General features: G+C 44.3%; 1 protein-coding gene across 1 annotated transcript; it reads left to right on the forward strand.

The window, feature by feature from the left end:
* Window positions 1-52: 52 nt before the first annotated feature.
* Window positions 53-22,203, forward strand: RPA1 (replication protein A1). The gene is made up of 17 exons (XM_006260605.4): window positions 53-159; window positions 499-546; window positions 841-919; window positions 1,389-1,497; window positions 2,187-2,275; window positions 5,047-5,139; window positions 6,540-6,669; window positions 7,503-7,605; window positions 8,787-8,855; window positions 9,000-9,192; window positions 10,222-10,361; window positions 12,047-12,195; window positions 14,803-14,935; window positions 15,665-15,841; window positions 17,503-17,610; window positions 20,676-20,762; window positions 21,157-22,203. Exons 1-17 carry the CDS (start codon window positions 127-129, stop codon window positions 21,262-21,264), a joined length of 1,848 nt encoding a protein of 615 aa, XP_006260667.1. The 5' UTR covers window positions 53-126; the 3' UTR covers window positions 21,265-22,203.
* Window positions 22,204-23,425: the final 1,222 nt, after the last annotated feature.

The following is a 23,425-nucleotide window of genomic DNA, read 5'->3' on the forward strand; positions in this document are numbered from 1 at the left end:
GCGGCACTTCCGCCGTACGGCATAGGCACTTCCGGCATCTCATCCAATAGCGGCGCGGCACTTCCGGTCACGCGGGCGGGGGATTTGGCGCGGCGGGAGCAGGAGCAGGAGCGGGCTGTTGTCGCCATGGCCGCGCGCCTGAGTGCGGGCGCGATTGCGGTGAGGGGCGCGGGCTTCCCGCTCCTCGCGGCCGAGCCGGCTCGTCTTTCACGGGCAGGAGCGCGCGGGTCCCCCGGGGCGGGCCAGGGGCCGCGTGCCCGGCGGGTGCCCCTCGCTTGGGCCGGGGCCCGCGTGTAACGCCCCGCCCAGCCCCCGGGTGCGGGGGGCCGAGCCACCCCCGGCGCTCGGCCCTGCTGAGGGCCCTTCCCACCCGGCCCCTGGGAAGGGAAACCCGCTCGCGACGGGCCGAGAGACGCGGGAGGCCATAGGGGAGAAGGGAGCTGCGGTCCTGTCCCCGCGGCGCCAGGTGTGACCTTCTTCCTTCTCGTCCCTCTCCAGGCCATCATGCAGGGCGAGCCCGTGTCCAAGCCCGTGCTGCAAGTCATCGTGAGTATTCGCACAAGCGTCCTCCTGCTCCCGGTCGCCGCAGCTCCGTGGGCAGGGGGCGGGCGGGCCAGGCCTGCGCCCTGGCGTGACTCGGGCGGGGGAAGCTGGGCCGGGAGCAGATGTCCTGTGCACAGCTCCTTGCACCTGGCCTGCGACAATGCGTTTCAGTTGCTGGCAAAGCCACACAAAAAAAAGCCCCCCCCCCATTCGTGTCTGCAGACGAGGTGTCACCTCGCCGTGTGTGTCACAAGTAGCGTGGGTTGAGGGCTGAGGACCCCTGCCTTTCCCTTGCAGAACACGCGTGCTATTGCCACGGGCAGCGGCCCTCCGCGCTACCGCGTGCTGATGAGCGACGGGGTGAACACGCTGTCCTGTAAGTGCGACGCCGCGCGGGCGAACGTGCCTCTGCCTCCGCGGCAGAGCCGACACCGGGGTGTCACGGGCGTGGTGCGGGCTGTCCCTTTCGATTCTGGGGCCGGTCATTTTGTTCTGGTGTCTTGCCGCGGACCACCCAAAACGTGGGCAGCAGCTCCGTCGTTAGCAGAGTCTTCTACGCGCGCTGAGGTCCGAGAGGAATTAGCAGCTCGGTTGAATCATTTTCCATTCTGTTACGTGTCTGATTACGTTAATCGCTGCCTGAACGCTGTAGTCCGTTCTCCAGCTTTGGGTGGCTGACGTGCAGCTTATGCCCAGGAAATGACTCTTGCTGGCTGACGTGATAATGTGCACACCTTAGGTCTATTCAGCGCCACTTGTCGGAGTAGAGAAGTTGCAATTAGCCATTTTAGTACTGTCCCTTGCTAGCAGCTTTCGGAGGGGTTTTCTTTTCTTTTCTTTTGCAGCTTTCATGTTGGCAACACAGCTGAACTCTCTAGTCGAAGAGGAGCGCTTGTCTGCCCACTGTGTCTGCCAGGTGAACAGATTCATTGTTAACAGCCTGAAAGATGGAAGGTATTTTTGTTTGTTTCGATATTTGTGTTCACAGAATTGGCTGAAGGAGCGGGTGAAAGGGAGGAGCTCAAGCGCTTCGTTCCGGGGGAAGTGGACAGGTGTATCCAGGGGGTTCTCATAATGTAGGCACTGGCTCCCTTATAGTTTTCTGGGAGCAATTCAGAGTTCTGGTTGTAACCAGTTTGTCTGGGCCTGACATACCTAAAGGACTGCTTTCTCCCCCAACGCCCCATTGCAGTCTGTGACAAAATAACAAAAACTTCAGAATTATTCGCAATTCAGGCACATGCAAAATCTTGGTAACTTTTACTGCCACCCTTCTCTTCTCCTTCAAGTTGCCTTTTGTATTGCATGCATAGTTGTATTTAGTGTGCACTTTTGAGACAGGTAGTATATAAGGAATCTGGTACCGTTTTTAGGGCTTTGCAAATAGCAATAATCGTTATCCCATCTCTGTTTCATGTGCACTGTTCAGGTTGTTTTGTTTCAGCCCACGCCATTTCTGCTTGCATTTACTGAATGTTGTAAACCGGTGGGTAATGAAGCTGTTTCCTCCTGACATTACCTTCCCCAGGGAATCTATTCTGTACTGATTGTAGTGCCTTTATATATGCAAAAAAGAAACTTGCAGCCTATGACAGACAAAGACAGATAACCGTAGAGTATCTTGCCATCTGTTCTGTTTTTAGGAGAGTGGTTATATTGATGGAGTTAGATGTTCTGCAAACTGCTGATGTGGTTCGTGGAAATATTGGTGATCCAGTGCCATACAATGAAGGTAGGTAACTTAGCAAACAAAGGCATTTTGTTGTTTCAGAGACTTACTGCTGTGCTGGTCTTTCAGCTGTGTACTTTAGTGAAAAAGGGGAGTCAAATTTCAAGTGATAGAAAAACAGGGCTGGTCATCTTGTCCACTCTGTCCTCCAAAGAGGATCGTCGCTGTCTAAACCATCCCCAAATTAAGGGAGGCCTGGTGTCATCCGAGCAGGCAAACCTCTGGTCTTTTCAGACATACTGCTACTGTATGCCTAAGTTGCACGGCTCTAATTGTCTTGTCTAGAGCTGTGATTTCCAGTTCCTTAATGTCTCTTCTGCACGTGGAACTTTTGTATAGTGTCTCTCTCTAATATACAAACCCAAGGCCAAACAGTCAGTTTCTGTCTCTATCTAGTATGGGGAAGTCTTGAATTTTCATGATGTTACTACTCCATTAATAAGAAACAGCTAATTATCATGGGGGGGGGGGGAGGATATAGAATCCTGATACAATTTTGCCTACGTGATTCCATTTTAATCTTTTGTTTTGATCTCTGCAGCATGCAGGTGGGATATTTTTTCCAGTTTGTATGCTTTCCCTTTGGGGGGTTTTGAAAGTTGAGACAAAAAAATTCAGTTATTAAAGAAGAAAATTGGGTAGAGAGAAGTACATTATGTGTTATTTGAAACACAAGCCTGAATATTCTTTGGACAGGTGTCCTTGACATTTATGGAGATAAAAGGTTGAAATTTGAGAGGGGCACAGTGTCATGGGAGGAATGGTCCCTTTTAGAGAATAGAGGGTAATGATGTACGTACTCTGTTTCCATTGTTACTGTCCTGCCTGGTAGTTTGTAGGAGTAACACTTGCCTACCACTGTGTAGCAGGACTGAAAAAACCCCCATATTGACAAGTAAGCTGCTGCACTGACTAGAAAACTAGTTTACCAGTTGGTGTAAAATCCCACTTCGTGCCAGGCGGACCGTTCGTCTCTCTCTCTGTTTATTTTGGGGAAGAAGCGTGTATCCCATGAACACGAGTTAAACAATCTAATTGCCTTTAGACAGTTATGAAGTTAATCGCTACTTCAAAAGCTTTCAGATGTTGCTGAATTGTAGCATCGCTGTAGCGACCAGTGTTTACTGAGCAGACTTGTGTGCGCGGCTGACGTGTTCCCAATTGCCTGTGTGACGCGATACGTGTTTCTTGTGAGCGGTTGTCTGTATTGGTGTTGTCGTTATGTTGTTGCTTAGAGGCAGCGGGTCATTTCACAGCTTTCTACATTTAGTTTTGAAAGCTACATATGCCTGTTTTTCCTGTGACAATGCTGGTGAGAGATTAGAAAGGCAGAAGTAGTAAGAAAGGCTTTGTGATATTTACCTAATCCTTTGTAATCTTAGATTCCTTAGGTCTTTCTCTTTTCTAGCATGCTTTCCTATTTCATAGGCCTAGGAGTCTAGATTGCCTGTGCATCTCCTGTGCAGAAAGAGTTTGGGTCCCTGAATAAGTACAATGACTGAGCATGTTTTTCATTTGGAACTTTGAGCATTTGACGCAACTAAACTTTGGGTGTAAAGGGTGAAGCCCAGCTTCTCCATCTAGTGGATCTTGGAGCAAATACATGGTCTATTTTGACGTCAGTCTATTGCCAGGGAAACAACTGTCACCAGCTCACCATTGTGACTATACTGTGGTAACCACTTAGCCAAGGAGTTTTCCTTTATGTAAGTCTTGTTGGGATTAAAAATAAACTAGGGGTAGGATGATGCTTTGTTTCCACGGGCTGAGTGTATTGCATGCCCCGAGGGCTGCTTGCTTTTCTCTGTTCCTCCCAACAAGTTTCTTGTGTGCCCTCCTCCTCCTACCCCGCTGTTTCTAGGATGCTATGTTTCTATCCTCCCCTCTATGCCAGCGGCTCTGTGCACACATTGTTTCCTGCTTCTTGTTTCTTATACGTTCCACTTTTGTGCCTGTGGTTGCCTCGGATTTCATGCAGCTGAAATGCAGTGAATTCTCAGATATATTGGCCAACTTCCCTAATTAAATGCCTCTATACCTGGTATATTAAAAGCCAGATGTCATGGGTTTCTTTATGGCTAGTGTTGATCTTCATCCAGTACTTTTTTTGGCTTTTTCTTTATGTTTTAAGAGGGGGTTTTGTATGAGGTTGCACGTGATCTGTTATGGAATGGCACAAACTCCTTTTGGGAGAAGGAGAGGTATGTAGAAACATTAAACAGTGGTTCTCAACCTTTTCAGACTTAAAACATCCCATAAAAATGTCAGCTTTCAGCTTTTACTTGTATTTTTTTTGACTGTAGAAAAACAATAGGGCACTGCTGTTGAAAACAAACCAGAAAGACCACAACGGATCAGAATGTTTTTGGTGCTATGGACTCCTGTTTGAAATCTCTGGTTTTAATTTGTGACTCGTGTGTAGGTGTTTGCAAACTTGACAGTGCTCTTATTGTTAGGCAATCCCATGGCGCTTTAAAAGGATCTCACGGCATCCCAGGGTACTGCAGAACCCTGGCAGAGAATTGCTTTTCTAAAATAATAACAGAAGCTATTGCTCGCTGGAGACCTCTTCTAGTTTCCTACATGCTGTGTCCCTTGTCAGGGTGGTTCACTGTTGTCAAGTCTTGTGATACGCTTAAAGGATAATGAATGTTGTGTGCTGTTGTGCTCCTATGACAACAAAATGAGATCTCATAAAGGTATGTGAAGGTAGTTTTAATTGCTTTGATCTCAAGTTTCTTGCACTAAGTGGTATTTCCCCCTCTTAATACCAGGTCAGGGACAGCAGCAGCAGCGTTCCTCAGCTTCAGCAGCCAGCACAGCACCCAGCAAACCACAGCAGCAGAATGGGAGCTCAGCAGCAGGAGGTAAGGCACTTCTGTATTTTAATTATTGGCTAGCAGTGTCGAATTGAGTTGTCTGACTTGTCTACAACTAAGAATAAAACCAGTTAGATAATCCCATTTAGCAAGGAGTAGAGGCAGCTTCAGGACAGCACTTCAGAAATACCAAGGAAAGGAGACAAAGCTGTAAACTGGAAGATGGAAGAATATTTAGCAACAAAGAAATAATGACTTCCCACTCACTCATTTATGAGAGAAATGCTGAACAGAAATCTTTGGAATCTCAGTTTTTGCAGCAAAAGATTACATCTTTTTTCAAAAGAACTTCCTTTCAGAGAAAAATGTAGAGAGCATCTTAAAGTGTCAGGGGAAAAAACATAGTAAAAAGTCTGGACCTCATTTGGGAAGTTGTACAAGTTGCACATCCATCCTGTGTGATGCCTTATCATTACTTGAAACCCCATGATGCCCTCTAGACAACTAAACAAGCTGTGGTTCCAACCTGACTAAAAGGGTCTGTTATCAGTGCTGAGTTATTGAGGCCGAACATATATTACAGGACTGAGATTTAGTTGAGATTCTATAAATACCAGTTTCTGGTGAAGATTTTAAATTATGCTGGGCTGACATTGGCAGCTCAGTTGTCTGCCTAGCTGCAGACTTATTTTTAAAACAAAAAAAACTCTTTCAGTCAGAGTTTGTGCTTTGAATAAGACTTGGACCTGTCTTGAGCTCGACTTAAATATTTGAGAGATGCTGAAATGAGAGAATTTTAAAGTAAATTTGGTTTTGAGTGTGACAGATTTTTTTTTATTTATATGTGTGTGTGTGTGTGTGTGTATATATATGAGCATATATAGATTTAGTGGCTGTACCTAAAATCAGAAAAGTAGCATATTTGGTTAAGAGGCATTGTTCCTTGGTGGTTCTCTGAGGATGTACAGGGCTGAAGTTACACTTGCCAGATCTGAGTGGTGCTGATTTGTCACTGCTGATTAATCAGTGGATGCTTAGCCGATGTCTTTAACTGATCACCTTCTCCATAGCTGCAATTCTTAGTCCACTTGTGATGTAAAAGCCATAAAAGAGTTGAGCATTCCTCTTTTGGCATGGTTTGCAGTAACAAACCAGATGCTGTTTGTGACATGGTAGAAATGCTCTAGAGCAGTGAATTAATTTTAATGTTCTTATTTGCTGCCTACATACCGCAGTAAAATGCCCACACAGATTTAGGAAAAGCTTCTATTTGTGGGCATCTTCCTGTAGCCTAGTGAGAGCTTCTGCTGCAGTTTAATAGTGGTACTAAGCTTGGCACCACCACATGGCAGTATTCTACTCTTATTCTTTATACGTAGACTGCAAAGGTGGACAGTCTCATATTTTTGTCTGAGTTAACATAACTGAACTTTTGTGTTCCTTTCTAGCTCCTACTGTTAAGTACTATGGACCTTCAAAGGAGTCTGGTAAATCAGCTGGTACCAGCTTATTTAATACGCCTGGTGGATCACAGTCCAAGGTGGTACCAATTGCCAGTCTGAACCCATACCAATCCAAGTGAGTTACCCTCTATATCAGTTATGTTAAAAAAATACTGTAGGCATGAAGTACAAGGCCTAAAGTTACATTTCTGCTTCCCAAAATAACTGCGTTAGATATGTCAAATAATTCTTCCTTAAATATTATTCACTTGGTATCAGCAACTCTCAGAAGCAGCAGTGCTGGGTTATTTTGTACTTACCCATTGTTCCTTTGTTTTTTGGTGATCTGTGCTTAGACTCTGGACTGTCTCATGTAAAATGATTCCCAAGTCTTCTGGCCCTGCTGAAATTGAGGTCTTTGTATATTGGTTTAAAATCAGCTGACAAGTTTAACTATAAGCTTCCTTTCGGTAGTCCACTGACCTGCTTTACCATAAACTCCTTCAACCTTGGCTACGATAGAAATGCTGTCCCGTTTAAAAGCATTTTGGAAATGGCAGAAGCTTAAATTATATGAGTTGATGTGCTGGTTCTTAACAGCTGATACAATACGAACCTTAAAATTGGGCTCTTGAGTTTGAGCGTGGCCTTTCACTAAGGACAGACTGCTATACTAGGAATACTTCTGAGAAGAATGAAATATTAAAAGCTTGTTTCTAAAGCAGGAGAATCGTTCGGTGCTTTATCATTCTGTATGGCTTACCGACGGGCCTTGTTTTCTTAACTCTTGTTGCTTCTGTAGAACTGCATTCTGTCTCCATGGGCCAGACTAGATGCCCTTTTAAAGAATCACTGAGGTACAATGGAAACTGAGGTTTTACATTTAGGTGTTAAAGTCTCTAGTTTCTGAGCTAACAGCCTCTGCTGAAAAATGACGTAGGACACTGTTTCTTACTGTTTCGTTTCCAGGTGGACCATATGTGCTCGAGTCACCCAAAAAAGCCAGATCCGCACCTGGAGCAATTCCCGTGGTGAAGGAAAGCTGTTCTCCATAGAGCTAGTTGATCAAAGTGTGAGTGCTGATCTGTTATGATAGGCTCAAAGTACTGCAGTGATGGGAGCGGAAAGTTCATGTTTTTGTGAAGACAGAAAACAGAGGAAATGAGCAGAAGATCTTTTACATGAAAAGGGTATCTTACAAGATGTAAATGTATCTTACAGCCCCACATTCATTCGCTCATAGCTGTAAAATACATTGCTTTTTCCATCTAGCTCATTTAATATAAAATGAGTGATAAACATGGCATTTAAGTGACCTTTTATCAGCACTGTCCGATATTGGTATGTGGCAAAGATGACTACAGTGCCAGCATCTGGTATCTCCATCAATAGACAATGTAATGTCTGCTTTGCAGCGCTCTCCCTTGGATTGGCAGGCAAATCCTAGTGCTGTTTTATAACCCGTGTGATTGTCCAAAGGAGATACACACTTCAAATAAACTCATCTTAATTAGGAAATTGGCATGTATATGAACGGATGACAAGGAAATTCCATCTCTGGTATATTTAGGGGAACAAGATCTAGTTAATCTGTCATCCAGACCTCTTGATTAAATTTATAGCCCCCCATTGCATAAGATCTTGTTTGTGTATGTGAAATTATTTTTAGTACCAAATGTGTGGTTCGTAATTTCTCTGACACCTTGATCCTCAGCCATTTCTTTCACTTTTCTGCGTGCTGTCAGATTTTGACTGGTAATTGTTATTTTAATTTTTTATATTTCTATTACACAAACATCTTATCTAGTAGAAATCCAGCTCTGTCATTAACTATCACTTGGGGAAGGGCTTGTCACAACAATGACTTTGTTCATGTGTGATGTCATCCTCTAACTTGTGGAGGTAAATGACATATCTAAAAATATTGCCTAATCCGTAGCATGATGCTGCAGGCTTTGAATGCATCTGTATGGAGTTGTTTCTGTGTTACAGTATGATATACTGTACTCATTACTGAACCATATTCAGGAGTGTTATGGGGTTTAACAGGACTTGGAGATAAGATTTGCTGGTCAACCATAGGGGTTGTCATCCTAGCTCTACCTACAGATGTATGAACTTTGGTGTTTGTTTCTTGTGTGCCTAGAGCTAGCCCTGCAGAATATTCCACAGCTATAGGAATGGTGCCGTTCTGCATTGGAAAGACATGCATGCTGAATTTCATTTCTGACCAGCTCTCACATTTTCTTTCAGGGTGAGATTCGAGCTACTGCATTCAATGATCAAGTGGACAAGTTCTTTCCCATCATTGAATTGAACAAGGTACAGCATTATTTATTCTCAGAGTCAGATATGAGCTAGTAAAGAGGGGTTTATGCAGTACCCCTGGATGTTTAGTGGCAAATGTTAGCCATGTGCAGTGTCTACTAGCAAGTGTCTCTTCTATCTCATTGCTTCCTCCTGCAGGTGTATTTCTTCACCAAAGGAAATTTGAAGACCGCTAACAAGCAGTTTTCAGCTGTGAAGAATGACTATGAGATTACATTCAATAGTGAGACTTCAGTTTTGCCCTGTGAGGATTCCCAACATCTTCCCTCTGTTCAGTTCGATTTTGTACCAATCTCTGAGTTAGAGAACACGAGCAAAGACTCAATTGTAGGTGAGTCTATATGGTAAGATGGGGCTTAAAATAGGTCTTGTAGCACCAAGAACCTGGGCAGGAGACGGATAATCCATAGCGCAGTGTGACTGAGATGTTGCTTCAGTGGTGGTGCCCTTAGGAATGCCTCTGGTAGCTTCTCCACTAGGGAGTTTGGGTCCTTTTGTGTGAACAGCGTGCACTGTATTATCTGCCAACTTGCACTGTAAATTAAAGAGAGTGAAAGAAGGTACATGCTTTGCAATCATCAGTTTTCCAAGCAAGGCACAGAGGAACACTGGTTTTTCATTCTGCATGCATACCTTTCTCATCTAATTATCTCTGCAATGATTGTGGCATAAATCCTGGCATTTGGATATAAGCTTTGGTTTGCTTTGCTGGGAGCTCTGAAGTTTTTCCTCTAACTTGGGAAGATCGCACTAGAAAAAATGACACGGAAAACCAGTGGGGCAGAAATTATTACTTGTGTGCGTGTGAGAGAAATCTGTTGATTCAGAAGTGTTTGATTAGGAGCTTTAACAATAGGTTTGTTAGCAGTCGGTGCAGTACACAGATAGGAGTATACCGGCCTCTCGCCTCTCAAGTGAATTTGAATCACAAGCGAGTCTTTGCCCTCATCATTGTTCCTAGCAGATGCCTATCTTTGTTATAAGCAATTTGTAATCCCTTGCTTGAGAAACTTCTACTGGAACAGTAGGTGGTGCCGGAGGGCCAAGATGAAGGGTTTCCACAAAGTGTAATAGGAGAAGATTGCACGGTACCTTGATCGATTTAATTTTTGTGACACTTTTGCATGAATGCAAAATTCATCAACAGAATAAAAATCAAAATCTATTTCTTCCCTAAGAACCTTTTCACTTTAATATGCATAGTTCCTGTGTTTTAGATTTAAGATTTTTTTTTTTTAAATAAGGATTTAGGATCTTGTAGGATATAATCTGACACTGTGTGAGTATTCCTTTGCAGCCTGCTCATCTTCCCCTGCTGTGACCTTCAAGCAGTCCTAACTGAATTATGTCTACTTTTCAGATGTAATTGGAATCTGTAAGAGCTATGATGATATCACTAAAATTACAGTGAAATCTACCAATAGGGAGGTGTCTAAGAGGAACGTGCATTTGATAGATACATCTGGAAAGATGGTGACGACAACTCTATGGGGAGATGAGGTATATGCTTTGTTATCCGTTTTCAGCCTTCAGTTATAATGAAAGAGGAATGGATATATGATGTCATTGAGGCAGGTGGTAAGGAAGTGCAGCTCATGAGTATTTAGGGAGGTGCAAGAGACTTATTTGGCTTCAGCCAGATGAGTTGTTTGTTTTTTTTATTTTAAATGTATATATTTCTCCAAATAACTGTGTTTATCAGTGGCTGGTCTGGTGTGTTCTGAGCAATGCTATTCACTGCCTCTCACATGCAGAGGTTGGTGATAAACAGCTTTCTGATTCAGGAAGGATCATCAGCATTGCGTTAAGAGTTGCTGTTTGATTCGTAGAGTCTAATGGCTAAAGCTGCCTAGCAGGGACAAGCTTCATCTGTAGGGCAGGTTCCTTGGAGCCCTGACCCGAGCCAGTGTTTGGTGGAGGTGGCAAAACGGGGAGAGAAGCTGTGCAACTAAAGTGTTCACCAAATTGTGAAATTCTCTAATGGAAAGTGTGATAGAGAGCTAAATTAACCCTTTGCAGGTATCAGTATTGCAGTTTGAAGCTCATTACCCCAAATAAGATGAGCAAGCTACAGGGAAGAGTGTTTGGGTAGCGAATTACTGGTCTGCTGCCACAAGGCGAGATCATGGTGATGTATTCTCTCTCCAGACTTCCTGAACATAAACACTGGCCCTTGCTGTGTTTGATCTTGGCCATGTTCTTCAGTCTTCACCGCTGAGTAGAGGAGGGCTCTGCTACCTTGCTCCTGCCTGCTGCATTTTGCAGGTGGATTTCCACGTTTCACAAACAGTCTCTCAGCATTACAGATGGGGAAACTGAGGCCCAGAGGGGAAGTGATTTTCCCAGGCTCTCACAGCTGGCTATTGGGAGAAGCAAGATGGGAATCCAGGTGTTGGTGCCGTAATTGCTAGACCACATTGCCATGTTTTTGCTGGGCCATGTGGGCTACCAGTACCACTGGCGGCCCATATTCTTTCTTAATCTTTTTGGCATTTTCCCTTGTCTTCACTTGCTGCGACCTAATGACAGCACAACTTGCTGGGAATAAAACCCTGGATCCGATGGCTATTCAGAAACTATTTGCCTTTCAAACCTCTCTTGAGAGGTCATGGCTCTCTTTCTTCCTTGGGAATATCTACATGAAAATGCCCAGAAGCCTGGAATTTTATAGAAACAATTTTTTTTTTTTTAAAAGAAGACAAAAACATGTTGGTTATAAATTTGCTTTTCATAAACAAAACTGCATAAGGCACTCTCAGCTTAGAGAATAAAATAAGTGAGACGGTTGTGTCTCCTGAAAGCAGCATTCTCTCTGACCACCGAAGTTCTCCAGTTGATGTGTTGATGCTGCCTGGAGAGGTCTCCCACAAATTCATTTTCAAGCCCTTTGTTCTCGACAGAAGTCGCCCCCTTTCCGAACTACTTCTCCAGTTAACTGTAAACATGGTAGGATTTGAGGACTCCGGCACTCTCCGTTAGATGAGAGAACGACGTCTTAAAAACCTTTTAACAGTGATTTAATAACTGTCTTTCAAGGGCGTACTGACATACCTTAGATATAGCACCTGCTAAGTACAGCCAGGCAGTCTGATGCAATTTTGGTCTTTTTGTCACAATCTATGAATTATGGGCACAGGACCGACCCACTGCATAGTATGCCACTGATATTTTCTGTCTCTTCACAGGCTGAACGATTTGATGGTTCTAGACAACCTGTCATAGCGATCAGAGGAGCCAGAGTCTCTGATTTTGGTGGCCGGAGTCTCTCTGTCCTGAGCTCAAGCACGCTTGTGATGAACCCGGATAGTCCAGAGGCGTTCAAACTCCGAGGATGGTACAGCCATGAGCTTGTGTTGCTTTACTCTGACTGTTCTCACTTCCTTTACCCCTGTAACCTACTTAAGCACAGCCTACAGAGCGTTAGAGGAGGAGAGAAGGTTGGAGGCTAGGAAAAAGCATTTTTATTTCTCTTGGAGGCATCATGTCCTGAGAGGTTGGTTTTAAAGTTGTTAAACTGACAAACCTGTAATCCCATGACAAACCTTGAAGAATTGGAGTAGAAGCAATTAGAGTGGCAGCAGTGTGTGCTGACCCAGATCCTTGGAAGGCAGCATGAAATCAGACTTTTAGCAACTCTGCTTCTGTGGGGTTTAGCTGAGAACATTTTTTTTTCCCATAGACTTTATGCGTTGTGCAAGATCTTATGGATTCAGTTAGTGTGGGTTGGGGGTATTGTTTTCTGGTTTTTAAAGCTTTCTTGAAGTATCAGTGTCTCCCTTGTTCCTTTCTCAGGTAATTTTTATGATTTAATAGCAAAAGAACATTTTATCAGCAAAATAGTATGATTGCAGAGGTGCCTGTTAGTGCTGCTAGGTTCCAGGTCCTTCCAGTAAGGTACAGCACTCCCAAGGGAGAAGGACGGTCTAGTGGATAAGGCACTGAACTAGGACTCGAGTCCTGAATTCAGTCCTGCTGCAGTCAGGTTGTTCTGTAACTTTGGCAAGTCACATCCAGAAATGCAGTTGTGCCTGTGCTCTCGATCTGTTAGACGGGTATAGTTGTTCCGTACCTCCTAGGTTTTGAGGATACAAAATCGTGAGTGATTATGGGTTTCATATACACACTGGGCTCCTTACAACATTTTTGTTTGTTTTCTATGTGTAGGCTTGGTCTCTGCAAAACAGGTGCAGTCTGAAAAGAGACCTGGATGGGGTGGGGAGGGCCTGGTATAGGGTGCCTTGTGGAAGAAACTGAAGGAGTGTGGTGGAAGATGAGTGGGGAGAGAGTCCTTCCAGTCCTGTGTTTGTGTTTGAGATCAAAGATAAGAGCAGATGTGTGTAGTCTAAAAGATGAGGATGAGAGTTTAACTCTCCTAGGAATTTGGGATTAAGTTACAAAGACAAAGCTGCAGACTGCAACATAATACAGAATGAACTGGGTACCTAACATGGGGAGGAATTCTGTTGATTACGGTGTTTCAGGCTGCTTTTAGCTACTGTTCAGCAAATTAATCCAGGTTATAATTAAGACCTTTGTGGCAGTTAGACTTATTCTCAAGCAGCAGTTGGGGTAGAATTCCACTGATGACTCCACACGCACAAACCTTGATCCAACTGAAGGCGTTTTCCATATGAATACAGTGTAGGCAATAGGGAGGAGCGTGCATAGCTTCCCCAAGGAACTGCAAATCCACCCTAGGGAAAGCTAAACAAACGCTGTGAAACCAGGTTCTCTGCATCCTCAGTGAAGTGAGAGATGGGCGTCAGTAATCACTTGGATCTTTGGGACCTTCTGGTTTAGTCTTTAAAGGTATCAGGGTTTTGTTCAAGTTCACAATGACTGACCTTCTATCCTTTGGAAGATGGGTCAGCAGAGCTACTTGGTGAGACTGTCAGTGTGGTTTGTCACTCAGCTCGTGGAGGGTGTTTGGTCTGTTCCCCACCACGTGGCCCCAGGCTTTTCTGATCTGGGAGTGGGGACCAGACAGGGTCATAATTCAGCCTTTCATTCACCACGGGGCACAGTCAGAAAGGGGTTAGGAGACAAGCTTGGGGCCTTGAGAGCTGTTGACATTGAAACCAGATTTCATTAGAAGAGTGCACGTGCTTTTTATCCTCCCTCGGCAAATCCTAGTTCTGTTTTGACAGTTGCCAAGCTGGAGTCCTTTCTTCCATGAGTCCTCCTCATGGGTATCCCTCAACATCATACAAAATGTACATGGATCAAGACTAATCGTCCTACGGGGCCCTTGCCTTTGCTCTGCATGCTTTTGGTTCTGAGACTTAGCCGTACACACATGGACTCGGCAGCCTATTTAACAGCGTATTTCAGGAAGATAACTACATTTGCATTCACAAGTGGGCTATTTGTTCACGGATAGTGATCTGTGGAAGGGTTGAAATGGCTGAAATGAGCTTTCTGCTGCAAAAGATGTGCTCCTCCACTGAAATCGCAAAGCGTCTGGGCAGGGTTGGTGGCACCAGCCTCACTGATGGACAAATCCTTATTTTAACACAGGAAATATGATTGGTTAAACTCGATCTTCCCTTTTCTTTCAAAGCTGCAGCAAAAATAATGGTATCATGTAATTAAATTCTAATTATACAAGCGTGCTGTTGCCCTTAAACCTTGTTATCTGGCTGCTTCTAAGAGGAATGTAGTGCCTCATTTGGCCGCTAGCTGGCACACCCGTTGTGGTCACGAAAAGCAGAATTTGTCCCCCTTTCTAAGGTTATAAAATACTGTGCTAATTAAAACAGAATATTAACTTATCCTGAAATGCTATTTTAGTGTGCAGTATACACAAGTTACTGTAATTGTTTCCTCTGGAAGTCATTGATAAAAACCCCTCTTGTATTAAGCACACAAAATTAAATATAAGCTTTGGGTAAGTTCATACGGTTTGCTTCCCAAAACCAGAGGAATGTGTGTGTCTTTCCAGGTTTGACTCCGAAGGGCAGGCTTTGGAATGTACTTCAATCTCTGATCTGAGAGGTGGATCAACAGGTGGAGGGAGCGCCATTTGGAAAACTCTGCATGAATCTAAATCTGAGAATTTAGGGCAAGGAGATAAGGTAAAGTAGAGTTAGACGCTATCTGTGTATTCTGCATAGAAAATGAACTGGGTTTTACCAAGGTACGGTGTTTGTTGGAAGGTGATCTAATGAACCTCCTAGAACGTCTGCTCTCATTGAGTTTAAATAGTGGTTAATCAAGATACTGAGTCACGGCATCATGATAGGCAGGTTATTTCCTAACTGTCCGTTTTGAAATACCTTGTTCTTCTAAAGCGTGGTCCTGGCCATTGTCAGAGTAGTGGCCTTGAACCATTGGCCTTGGCCATTCTTGTGGGTCGTGTCCTGCAGGCTGCAGTCAGATCAAGTGTTTCACCGTAACACAAACGCAGGGATCTTTCTCTGCCTTTTGTAACGTTAGTCCCCCAAAAAGATGAGAGAGGATGAAAATTAGATCTTATGAGAGAATGAACGGCACGCTTGGCTCCGCAGTTTGAATAGGTATGGTGGGAAAGCAAATATGCTCAGTCAGTCTAATCAACTAGTGATTGAGAACATGGTTCAATGAAGATTTAAAAATATTCTTGCCTTAGGGGCTTCATTTAACTTAATGGAACCTAAGAGCAGTGGCAACAGAAGACTTGAGTTGCACGTCCCAGTGACCTGTACCTGTTAAGCCTATTAGTCATCAAAATCCAGCTAGGGGGCTACATGCTTGCCAATTAGTTCAGAATTCAGAATTGAAATGATCCCAGTGGTTTGCGTTTTATATTATGCTCCTTCTTGCAGGCGGATTATTTTAGCTGTGTGGCCACAGTGGTACAACTGCGCAAAGAGAACTGCATGTACCAGGCTTGCCCAGCTCAAGATTGCAATAAGAAAGTGATAGACCAACAGAATGGACTGTACCGCTGTGAAAAATGTAATCGCGAGTTCCCCAACTTCAAGTATCGCATGATCCTCTTTGTAAGTAAAGGATTAGATGAAATACTCTTGCTCGCCGACTATATGCCTTGCACAAACCGAATCAAACCCTTTTGTTTGTGAGACTGGGGCATCAGAGCAGCGTGCTCCGATGTGTAGTCCCTGCAGATAAATAGCCAGTAAATAGCGTATAGGCTGTAACCAAGTGTGTACGGAGGGTTTCATTGAGCTGATTAGCAGTTTGTTTCTTTGTGCTTCAATTAAGCTTTTCTTTTTGCCAAAAAGTTTCAAGCTAACTCAGTTGATTTTGGTTTCTAAGTGTAGCATGCAGTGCAAAGTACAGATGGCCCACGCCTCCTCAGTTATGAAGATAAACTAATGTAAAATGGCATTTCTGGAGAGCAGTAATTGCACTCTTACAGCTGATACCTATATTTAGTTCATTCTTTTGTAGGTATTGTTCTGTGTCTCATGCATTAATGGAGCCTACTTCAGCGTACTGTGTCTGAGAATCGTTATCATGATGTGTGCTTGCACCACTAGCATTGAACCTTCTTTCAGCTTTTGCATTATAAAGTGCCTGAAAATTAGAGGTTTTCTCTGCTTTTAGAAGTGCTGTGCAGGGGGTCTGTTTAGGGAGGGAAAACTATCATTGCAGTATTACTTTGGCTAACATAGGATTAAATGAACAGTGCTTCCAAACAGGGATTACATCTGAAAATCTAGGGATGTACAAGCTACCCTGTGGATTAGAATCTCTTATGTGGAGAGCAGGAAGGACGCGGGAAGGGTACTCCTGAACTGCAGACCACTTGTCTCCCGTTTTCAAATGCCCTATTGTCGGAAGCCAGAGATTCACAAAAGACTGGTCCTTTATCTTTACCTCTCCCTGTATTGTCCTTGGCTGTTGCAGGGCTCTTGAGGTAGTATGAGTTTTATACATGCTGTTCCTGCCCAGGTGTCAGAGCAAAATGTAGTTTGAGAAGGAGGCAGTGCACCTTAATTGGACGTGAGTGACTTTTGAATATGCGGTGGTGATGTGGATTGCAGGTAAAGCACCAAACAGAGCACTTGGACTGTCTATTCTTATGCATATGTGGGGCATCTGAGTTGGAGAAGCCCACAGTGTTCTGCTTAAGGTACCATGCATGTCACCCCAAGCAAAAAATCTTGAACGTTTGCCATTGCCTCTACATCCGGTCTCGGTTTCCAGATGAGGTAGGTATGCTGAGCTCCTACATGCATCCTTTCCTGCCTGAGCGCAGTGTCACTGTTGTCAGTCATCTCCTCTGCTGCTCTTTAAGTAGAATGAAAAAAGGTACGGTGCCTCTTGCTGTTAACCTCATTCATTGCCATGCTGCACTGAATTAAGGCTTTGTTGCAGTGACATTTTCATTCGTATTTCATAGCCATGCCCAGCATGCAATCACAGAGTACCTGGTTTTATCATCGTGGTGGCTCCTTCCTGGTCCAAGATTTGTAACTGAACACAAGTTACTGTTGAAGTGTGTTACTGTGTCACTACAGTCATGAAAGGGTTTTTGCACTTCAGCACCATTGAGTAGAAGCCTTCACAAAAGGCGGTGTGTGTGGAGCTGCAGTACATGTACTTACTGAAAATTTAAAGCTCTCTTCAATTTTAAAGAGAATCTTCATGAATAAAGAGCATCTGGATGAAGTGTCTGTGGCTTTTTTTTCTTAAGGTGATCATTGCAGACTGTCTGGAGACTCAGTGGGTGACTTGTTTCCAGGAGTCAGCAGAAGTCATTCTCGGGCAAAACACTGCTTTCCTTGGAGAGCTAAAAGAAAAGGTCAGTCAATTAGCTTCCTCCTTGAAAAAATGTCTAGAATATGAGGTTCTGTTTCCACCTGGTAGCCATAATAACAAGCATTGCTACTTTATGAAGGCCTGTTGCCTCTCCTGATCCCCTGTTTAGGAGGCCTGTCTGTAACAAGTAACTTTAAAGATGGTGTGAAGTGTGTGTGAATGAGCATTTGTCTGGGCTGGTTTAGGAAAAGTGTTGGATTGAGATGCTCCGTGAGGTCCCTTCCAACCCTGTGAGTCTCTGTGGGTTTTTGAATCATTTAGCCCTAATCCTGTAACATGCACACAAAGTACCGCTAATGACAGTGGAGATTTGCAGCGGCATTTACTACTGTGCATACAGCCCCTGTTGAGGGCAGCGCTTCCTTTGTTAAAATGAATGTGCAAGGTGTATCCGAGAAACTTCAGACCTGTTTGCAGGAATTGGACATTTTTTTTACCCTTGCTGAGCTGGTAGGGTGTACCGGTGAGAGCTGTCCAGCCTGAGGAGTTGAGTCTCTTTAGGTGCTTAGCTTGTTCTTCAAAACAACATAAGTTCACGTCAATCGTGTCTCCTGTCGCTGACCTGCTGGCTTCTATAGGGGTGGATTGCGCCGGCCCAGGAGTCAGGGCAGGGTTCTCTGCTCTCGTCGTCTGTCCCCTGCAGGATTATTCTCTGTCTGTGCATTGTCTGTAAACTGCATTCTTTTCCCTGACCGGGAGTCTACCTGCGATCTCTAACAGCTGAGCTTTTCCTTGGTGTTACGAGGACCAGCAGATATTCCAGCTGCTTAGCGAGCCCTGGCTTCACAGCCCTAGCTGGGAGGCTGCTGATTAGTTGCAGGAGGCACTGGTGTCCAACTGTCCTTGAACAGTCAAAAGCCATGACATTCTCGGAGTGCCGTAAAAGGAGCGGCTGGATTTATGTTGTTGCACCCAACTAAGTCTTGAAGAGTTTTGTTCATATTTCTCGGTACAAAGAAATGTCAAGTGCGTTCTTAAGAGCTTGTTTAAAACAAAGCTGACTAAATAACCTAGGTTGTAACTAAGCCAGAAACATAGCTTTCAGTTTGGTTGTTCGCCTTAGCATTGGATTGTTTCCATGGCCAATTTTCCTGACGCTGCTTAGCAGAATGAATTTTTGCGAGCCCTACAAAAATAATAGTTTTTTAAATGGATCGTTTGCTGAGAGGCGTTTTAAAAGTCTCCCGTCAGATTAGAACAATTTTAGGGTAGGCTATAAACCATTTAAACTTCAGTAAAAAAGACAGCCTATTCTTCCATTTATTTGTGCCTCTTTTCTACCACAGCTCGCTTCCCCTTGAAATGGTTGGGTGTCAGTATGAAACACCAGGCAGGTCATTATTAAGCCAAGTATATTCAAAACTGACCTACATTAGCTCCTGCCGGACCCCATCTCTGATATAAATCCCGCTGTACAGGAAAGCCAACATATTTTTAGCTGTCAGCTATATAAATTATCTGATTATTTTGGAAGCAGAGTAGTGAGTGACTCAGCTGTTCCCCGTGAGGTGTGTTGATGGTCATTATCATGATTAAATTTGCATAGGTTTTTTTTTTTCATTTTAACTCCCTGTTTTTAGTTATCCTAACTCTCATTTTTCAGCCGTGTTTAGTCTCTGCCAGAGTCTGAACAAGACTGCTTTGGCCATTTTTGAGTCCGAGGAGAATTGCAGGGAGTGAATTAATTACCAAAGAAACAACTTGCAGTGCTTTTTCTGAAGAGCTGTTTAGTGGAAAGGGCTAAGGGTAAAAAGCTGAAGCGTAACTTGGAGGAGAAATACCTCTGTGTGTTGCACAGAAAACTGGTTTTGAATTGACAGTTTTATGGGCCTTTAAAATTTTGCTTGGTGTGCTTGCAATACTACCTGGTCTGAGCGTTTCCCTAGAGGCCTGGTATGATACCCTCTGGAGTCGATGGGAGTCTTTCAGTTCATTTTGGTGGAAAGGCCATTCTGCACTTACATAAGCAGGCTCTTTCATCTGATCTGCCGTGTCCAGGCCTCATTGCCGAAGCTTTTGGGGAACCGCAGGGCCCTGTCTAAGAGGCGACTGGTCCAGTAATGGCAGCATTCCCTATTGTCCTACTGATTAAGCTGGAAGTGCAGCCTAGGTCTTGAGCGTGGTGAGAGTAGCATCTCATCCTTTAGGCCCTGGGGACAGTTAGGAAAAGAATCACTTGAGGAATGGATGTGCCGAAGTGCGCAGCCTGTAGACCTGGGCTCCTGCTTGCCACCTATGTTACCTTTCTGAGAGTGACGTGGAAGGAGCCACGCAGGTGTGCAGTAGTGCTTCCTGAGATAGGGAACGCGTGCCGCAGCAGCAGTTTGAGGGAACGGGCAAGACCTTGACCTACAAGCTGCAAGGTCTAGGTTCAGCTCCTGGGTCTGACAATTGCATGCTTTCTGCTTAATGAAGACATTCATATCTATTTACCTGGGTCACACGGGGGCTATGGGATTTAAAGAAATCTCTGTACTTTGTTGTTGCTGTTGGGTGCTTTGTCTTGTCATTTTAACAGTCTTTGAACGATGCAGAACATGCACCGCTTGCGCAGTGCCCTTTCAAACGTCCTAAAATGCGGAGATGTGCAGGCTGAACGCAGACTCGTTAGATAAACACAGAAACTGAATATGTCTAAGACTGAGTAGTGAAATGGCTGGTGAGCCGTTGCACTTCAGTCGCTGTAATTCAGCATCACATCTAACCCCAGGTAAGAAGCTCCAAGGGAACTTCATATTGGTTCAGGCAAACCAAGGACAGCTGTGTTTCGTGTCATGTGGGCGCCCCAGAGTTCTCTCCTTTTGGACTAGAAACTTCATGTTTTAACAATTAAAGTTCAGCAATGGTTTTGGAGCCCAAACCAATCTGCTGGAAGACTAGTCCTCCAACACTCCAAATACTGTACTGAACTTTTATTTTTCCATTGACTCGCCTAGTCCGTTTCAGTTTTACCTCAAGCTCTACAAAACCCGAGTTATTCTGAGAGTGGATGGTGAAGCTGGAAACTTGCAGTGCCATCAACTCATGCCTTTGTCTTTATCCTCACAGAATGAGCAGGCATTTGATGAAGTGATCCAAAATGCCCTCTTCAACACATTTGAGTTCAAGATTCGAGTGAAGCTGGAGACTTTCAATGTAAGTACGTACCCCCACCAGGCAGACGGGGCATGTAGCTTGCAACATCTAGATCAGTCTGCATAGGAAGTGGCTTCCTCCTTTTACGTTATTTGTGGGGAAAGATCAGCCTCCAGAGGTTTCCACTAACGTTCAGCACTATTCCTCCTGAGTACAGGTGTGTGGAAGGAAAGAAGGATCAGAGTCACTTTGTGACACTACTTCTTTCTGTGAAGCACAAAATCTAGCTTGTTGCTTTGTTTTTGTGTGAAGTAAAGTCTGGGAGCCAGAGCTTCATGCTTGAATTGACTCTGTCAAGGGTAATGAAGCTACGTTGAACAAGGAGAGCCTAGAACAAAGGGCCTCAGGCGCAGAACCCCCCTCTCCTCTTACGTACCACTTTTCTCTTTCAAAGGACGAGTCCCGGATTAAGGCTACCGCGGTAGATGTGAAGCCTGTGAGCTACAAAGAACACTGCAAGAGGTTGATTGCGAGCATCAGAAAAAACGCGCAGCAAGGATGAGAGAAGGAAGGATGGTGGTGATCGAGCTGGAGCTAGAACATTCACAGAATAACTAAAGAGCTGGACTTGGGGTGATTTAAAAAATCGATTTATGTGGCAGCTTGGCATTAGTTACACAGTGCATGGGAGCCTCTCTAGTGGGCTAAATGATTTCATGGGTTCTCTCGTGCAGTTATGCTAGTATAATGGCCATGCCAGTGTTGACTGTTAAAGTATGATGGAGCCGAAGAGTAGTGTCTAGACAAAACAGCAGTGGCTCCTATAGGCATACTGACCTGTTAAGATTTCGTCACCTTTAGACAAGGCCTGCACATGTCTGAAGTAACTTTTTCTTCTTCATAGATTTAAAGCCAGATTACATAACCAGTATGTTTTACATGCAAGACGCTTGTGACAGCCTTGGCACTTTGACTTGCTCTGCACAGGGTAGGAGGGAGAGTGTCGTGCAGCTTTCTGATGTGGACCACGGAGAACAGGTCTATTAGCACGAGGCAGTCCTCTTCCCTGGAATTCAAAGGCTTTCTCTTTCCACAGGTGCCATGCAGTTGTTAATGCTTGGAATGGCAATATGGTAGAATTATTAATCAAAGACGTATCTCTCATATCTGAAGAATATCCTTCCTTCAGGGCTTAATAGACTGAGTCAGATGGGTCTGATATTAATCAAAATTGTCTCTTCTGAGGAAGGCTGATAAGCATTGACTCTCCATCCCCCAGGGAAATCTAGGCAACTACAAAGCATTGCTTTAGTTTTCACTTCAATTAATATTGTGTTCTTGGCTGCTGATAGCTCACGCTCCCTACCTATACATATTTCTTACGTTGTGTACGCGGTTTCTTTGGTTTTGTTTGTTACTGTTAATGGGAAAGACGTCTTTAAATGGGGGGGAGCTTTATTTTACAGCTTTGTTTCAATAAACAGTATTTAGTTTCTGCGTAGTGAATTCTGCTTTCTTTGAACACCAAAGACTTCTCATTACTGGAAAGCAATTAATTAGCTTCCATAATAAGCATTCACTTGGGGAAGATGTTACCTTATTACGAACTCTAAGGTTAGACTGAGGAATGGAGATCTGCCTAATGTTGGCAGCATGGAAATGCAGTGATATTTTCACCATTTCAGTGCCTGAGAATGCTGATGATTTGGCACTTCTGGGATTTTTATTGACGTTTACACAGCAGTCTAAAACTAACCAGGCTTTGAGATTTGTACAGACAGTGAGCTAGTACAGAAAACAGTAATTATGCTACTGGGCTTTTCAGTCAGCAGAGCATGCTAGCTCTGTGTGCTCCTAATCACATTAATTATGTGTTCCCCGGCTGCAGCTCGCAGCGTGGCATTTGCTGCGCAGCTCCAAGCAGCCAGGCAGTATTGCACTTGGTGTGGTAGCAAAACTGAATTTTATTTTGGGCACTATAGCGCTGAGGTGTCTTGCGCGTTCATCCCATGCACTTTACCTCCTGAGAGATCCTGCTTGTCTTGTTAGTCCGGGTGCCCTTTTAATTTAGGAGCTAAACGTGCTGTTTCTGATGGATGTGAAGGGCATCAATCCAGGGCCGTTAACTGTGTGAGCAGCCCCTTTTTGCTTCCTGGGCTGTGAAGACAGTGAGTGGGCTGCGCTGGTTCATTCGCTGATGCCTCAGAATTTTTATGGAAGCACTTGTTCCCTCTGACCTTGTTTATATAGTGTTGACTAGAAAATTATGGTCTTCAACACTGCTCGGGATTGGCAAATTGTGGGTTAGGAGTGATAATCTATCTACCTACTCTGTCAACTAGTCTTTTAGTTCTGCTCCTCCCTTCCGTTCCCTTCCTTTCCCTCCTGAGCTGAGATGGCTGAAAACAAGGTGTTAATACAGCATGAAGCGTTCCTGTGTAGCGAGTCTTTCAGGTCGCTCTCTCACTGTTCAGTTGCGTCCACGTGGGAACGTTTTACGGTGCCCTGTGCTGGCTTCTGACATGGCGCCGGTGGGGCAGCACGTTCCCCAGGACAAGGGGCCGAGGGCAGAACAGTATTCCGGCATTCTCGTACCACCGTGCAGCCTGCTGTCTGCCGAAGATCTTTGTGGGAACTTGACCCGATACAACATTTCTCCTAAAAGTAGGTGTATCCCACAAAATCATGCATTGATTTTTTAAAAAAAAATACCCATGCTCCTT

The sequence above is a fragment of the Alligator mississippiensis genome, chromosome 14 (assembly GCF_030867095.1).
Source record: "Alligator mississippiensis isolate rAllMis1 chromosome 14, rAllMis1, whole genome shotgun sequence".
In the NCBI taxonomy this organism is placed as follows: Eukaryota; Metazoa; Chordata; order Crocodylia; family Alligatoridae; genus Alligator; species Alligator mississippiensis.

Excerpts from the sequence above, each read along its gene's own strand:
- RPA1 (XM_006260605.4), top strand. The coding sequence starts at position 127 with ATGGCCGCGCGCCTGAGTGCGGGCGCGATTGCG. Across the intron at positions 6,670-7,502 it reads CTGAACCCATACCAATCCAA|GTGGACCATATGTGCTCGAG; the intron begins GTGAGTTACCCT and ends TTTCGTTTCCAG. Across the intron at positions 7,606-8,786 it reads TAGAGCTAGTTGATCAAAGT|GGTGAGATTCGAGCTACTGC; the intron begins GTGAGTGCTGAT and ends ATTTTCTTTCAG.